Here is a 3643-nt window from a genome sequence, read left to right as displayed (position 1 = left end):
CTATACCTATATATATATTTTTTGCTTTCTTCTTTTTCTTTTCTCCTGCCCAAACTATTATACCCATTGATCACCTCTCAGTAATTCCTCAGACACTTTTCAGTTGATTTAACCTCACCAGGACTGCTACACCCTCCTCACTGTCAATTTTATAACCCTTATTATTCCCCTACCCCTGTCATTATTGGCTCACCACTCACCTGCCCCTGCCTCTTCCTCTCCCATGTCCCCCCACCCCCCCAAACCATCACTGTCTCCATGGGGTTGCTTGACCTGCCTATCTTATATAGACACCAAAAAGAGAGAAAGACCATATAAATAATTCTAAGTCTAACTGATGTCCTGACAAAGAGTAGATCAATATTGCTCTTAAATTATAAATTTTAGTCATCACAGCACAAATAACAAACTAAAAGAACTCACTGCCATTGAGTTAATTCTGACTCACAGTGACCCTATAGGATAAACCATAACTGCCCCTGTGGGTTTCTGGGGGTGTGCATCTTCACTGAAGGAGAAATCAAAAACAAACTCACTGCCATCGAGTCAGTGGTGTCCTACAGAGCAGCATAGAACTGCCCCCATGAGTTTCTTAAACTAACTCTTAAGTGAGTAGAAAGCCCCATCTGTCTCCTAAGGAGCTGCTGGTGGTTTTGAACTGTAAAAGTAATCACTAAGCCACAGGAGGAGAAACCCTCATCTTTTTACCTTGGAGCCACTGAAAGCCCTATATTTTTGAGATCAAGCATATTCGTGAAAAAATGCCCTGTCTAGGGTTCTTTCTAAGCTACTGTTGTGTTTGGGTCTTTTCCTCTCAGTCATAACATTTTGTTCTCGGTATATTAATTACACGAGGTGCCCCCCCCCCCCCCCCCCGTCATGAACCTCAAAAGCTTTGAGTTTGACTATCTTGAGAACAAGGATCACATCTTGTTATTTTGTCTGGTAGCGTAGTGTTTACACACTGAGCTGCTAACCTCAAGGGCAGCAGTTCGAAACCACCATCATGCCCCACATTAGAATGATGGGGCTTTCTACTCCTGTGAAGAGTTACAGTCTCAGAACTCACCCTGCCCTATAGGATCTCTATCAGTTGAGATCTACTTGATGGTAGTTGAGTGCTAATGTATTGTTGCTGCTCACTGATTGTTTATCTTCCTATTTCCTTTTAAATACAGAGAAAACCACTTGTGTTGGAAGGAATTGATTTGGGGCCATGTACGAGCAAATGGACAGTGGACTACCTAAGCCTGGTAGGAGGGACGAAAGAGGTCAAGATCCATGTTGCTGCTGTTCCACAGATGGACTTCATTAGTAAGAACTTTGCATATAGGTATTCTCTCCTGAGCTTAACAAATAACTAAACGCCTTTAAAAGATTTTGCATCGTTACCTAAAGACCACATAATATTTTATCTTTTGGCTAGCTTGATATATCATCGGTAGATATAAAAATCAAGAATTTAAGATAAGGTATACACCTTATATCTTCCGGAGTCATGGTGAGGGGACAGAATTCTTTTAAACGACAGTTATATTACATCTGAAGTTGGATGTGTGTATTCATTCAGCACCTGATTATTGATTCTACTATAGTAGTAGAAGCCTTAGTGGCGTAGTGGTTATGCATTGGGCTGCTAACAGCATGGTCAGCAGTTTGAAACCACTAACTGCTCCACAGTAGAAAGGGCTTTACACTCCCATGAAGAGTTTAGTCTCACAAACCCACAGGGGCATTTCTACCCTGTCTTACAGGGTCACTGTGAGTCAGCATTGACTCAGTTCTGCCAAGAACGTAGGACAAGCAGTTGTTAAAATCATCTTGAATAACTTTTAAAATCTTACTTCATTTTCTCGTGTGCCCAAAACAGCTTAAATACCTTTCATGTTACTCATAGTTGGTTTTTTTGTGCTTTGTAATCTTTGAAAGGTCTTAAAGAGACATTCAAAAGCTGCTAACTGTCCACGTTTGAATGCTTTAGGTGCCATCATCTTAAAGATTTAATGTGCTATTCTCATGAGTTTCGTTGAAATGTTAAATTACAAGGCACACAACTTCCAGATTCTGAGCATGTGCAATTCCCAGCAGGTTTAAGCTGTTGAAATACCACGTAGCGCACAAAGCCTTCAGTGCAGAGATGAGCTAAGCAGAGCTTCGAAGGCCAGGACCATTCCTTTCTCATTAGAGCCTTTTTTTTTTTTAGCTCACATAGCAGCTGCCAAAGCATTTCTCAGCTTTTGATCCTTAGAGTATTTACTATTATAGTTTTGGATTTTAATAGTGCATGAATTGAATTTAATTGCCATAAATTTTTCCTAGTGACTGTAAGAACTTTTCATTTTTTACTAAATTAAAAAGTGGAAGAAAGTACTGGAATGATGAGTGTTTTGCAGCCGGCAGTTAATGGTGTTTATTTTTCAAAGGAGTCCGTGGCTATTGAACAATGGCTATTGAAACTTCATCTTGAATTGCCTCGATGTTTTGTCATGTCTTTTAAATGTTCAAAGCTATTTTGAAGCACATAAATTACGTAATAGTTCTTATGCCAGGTTCTGCCAAGTCTTGCACTAGAACTCATAAAACACATTACAAGATTATTTCCTTAGTGCAAGGTTAGGGGAAAAAAGATTTAGCCATTTTTAGCAGTAAACAAAACAAACCCTTGCCCTGGCGTCCATTCTGAGTTACATCGTTTCTATATACTCTGAGCCGTTCCAACTCACAGTGACCCTACTATGTACAGCAGATGTGACACTGCCCAGTCCCTGCCCAGTTTGGGATCCTTCCTCTCTGAGCTGATGAGTACAGTTCCTGTGCAGTCACATTGATCTTGTTTACTCATCCCCTTCTTTACCAAGCACGTTCTTCTCCAGAGAATGGTTCTTCCTGACAGATGGCCAGAGTACAACAAATGAAGTCTAGTCCTCTTTCCTTCAAGGAGCCTTCTGGCTGAACTTCAAAAGCAGACTTGATTGTTCTTCTGGCGGTCCATGGTGCATTTGTCATTTGTCACCGTCATAATTCAAGCCGTCAGTTCTTCGGTCTTCCTGGGTCAATGTCCAGCTCGCACATGCTTTGAGACCATTGAAAGTGCCCTGACTTGAATACAGCACAGTTTTGTCTTCAAAGTGATGTCCTAGCTTTTGTTGAACGTGTTAAAAGAGATCTTTTGCTGCTGATTTGCCCAGAGCAGTGTCTTTGGACTTCCTGACTGCTGCTTCTATGAGTGTTGATTGTAGATTCAATAAAACTTAAGTTCTTGACAACTTAAGACTTCTCTTCATTTATTATGATGTTATTTATTAGTCCAATTGTGAGGAATTTTAAATTGTTTTTGTGTTTTTTTGTTGAAGTGTAATTCATTCTGAAAGCTGTAGTCTTTGTTCTTTATCAATAAATGCCTCCTTGAATAAGCAAGGTTATTTCAGGCTATCTCCGGTTGTTAAAGAGTCTTCCTTCAATCCTGTGCTGCATTCTTTATATAGTCCAGCCTCTCGGATTATTTGCTTAGCATACAGGGTGAATAAATACGGTGAAAGGATACAGCACTGGCATACACATTTCCTCATTGTCCTTAGAGAAGCCCTGAATCATCAAAATAGGCATATGAATACTATCCTTTCACTGACTGCATTTTTTTTTT

At 40.0% G+C, this 3643-nt stretch overlaps 1 protein-coding gene across 1 annotated transcript in view; it reads left to right on the top strand.

The window, feature by feature from the left end:
- The window catches only part of TYW5 (tRNA-yW synthesizing protein 5), a 22804-nt gene that overhangs the window by 4075 nt on the left and 15086 nt on the right, over positions 1 to 3643 (top strand). Inside the window, exon 2 of the mRNA XM_004701525.2 lies at positions 1179 to 1333. Within this exon, the coding sequence (XP_004701582.1) occupies positions 1179 to 1333 (155 nt within the window). The remainder of the gene's footprint in view (positions 1 to 1178; positions 1334 to 3643) is intronic.

The sequence above is a fragment of the Echinops telfairi genome, unplaced genomic scaffold, assembly GCF_000313985.2.
Source record: "Echinops telfairi isolate 266 unplaced genomic scaffold, ASM31398v2 ScPeMD7_3;HRSCAF=10, whole genome shotgun sequence".
NCBI classification, from domain to species: Eukaryota; Metazoa; Chordata; class Mammalia; order Afrosoricida; family Tenrecidae; genus Echinops; species Echinops telfairi.
The sequence above is the reverse complement of the archived record's forward strand: the minus strand, read 5'-3'. Positions and strand labels throughout refer to the sequence as shown.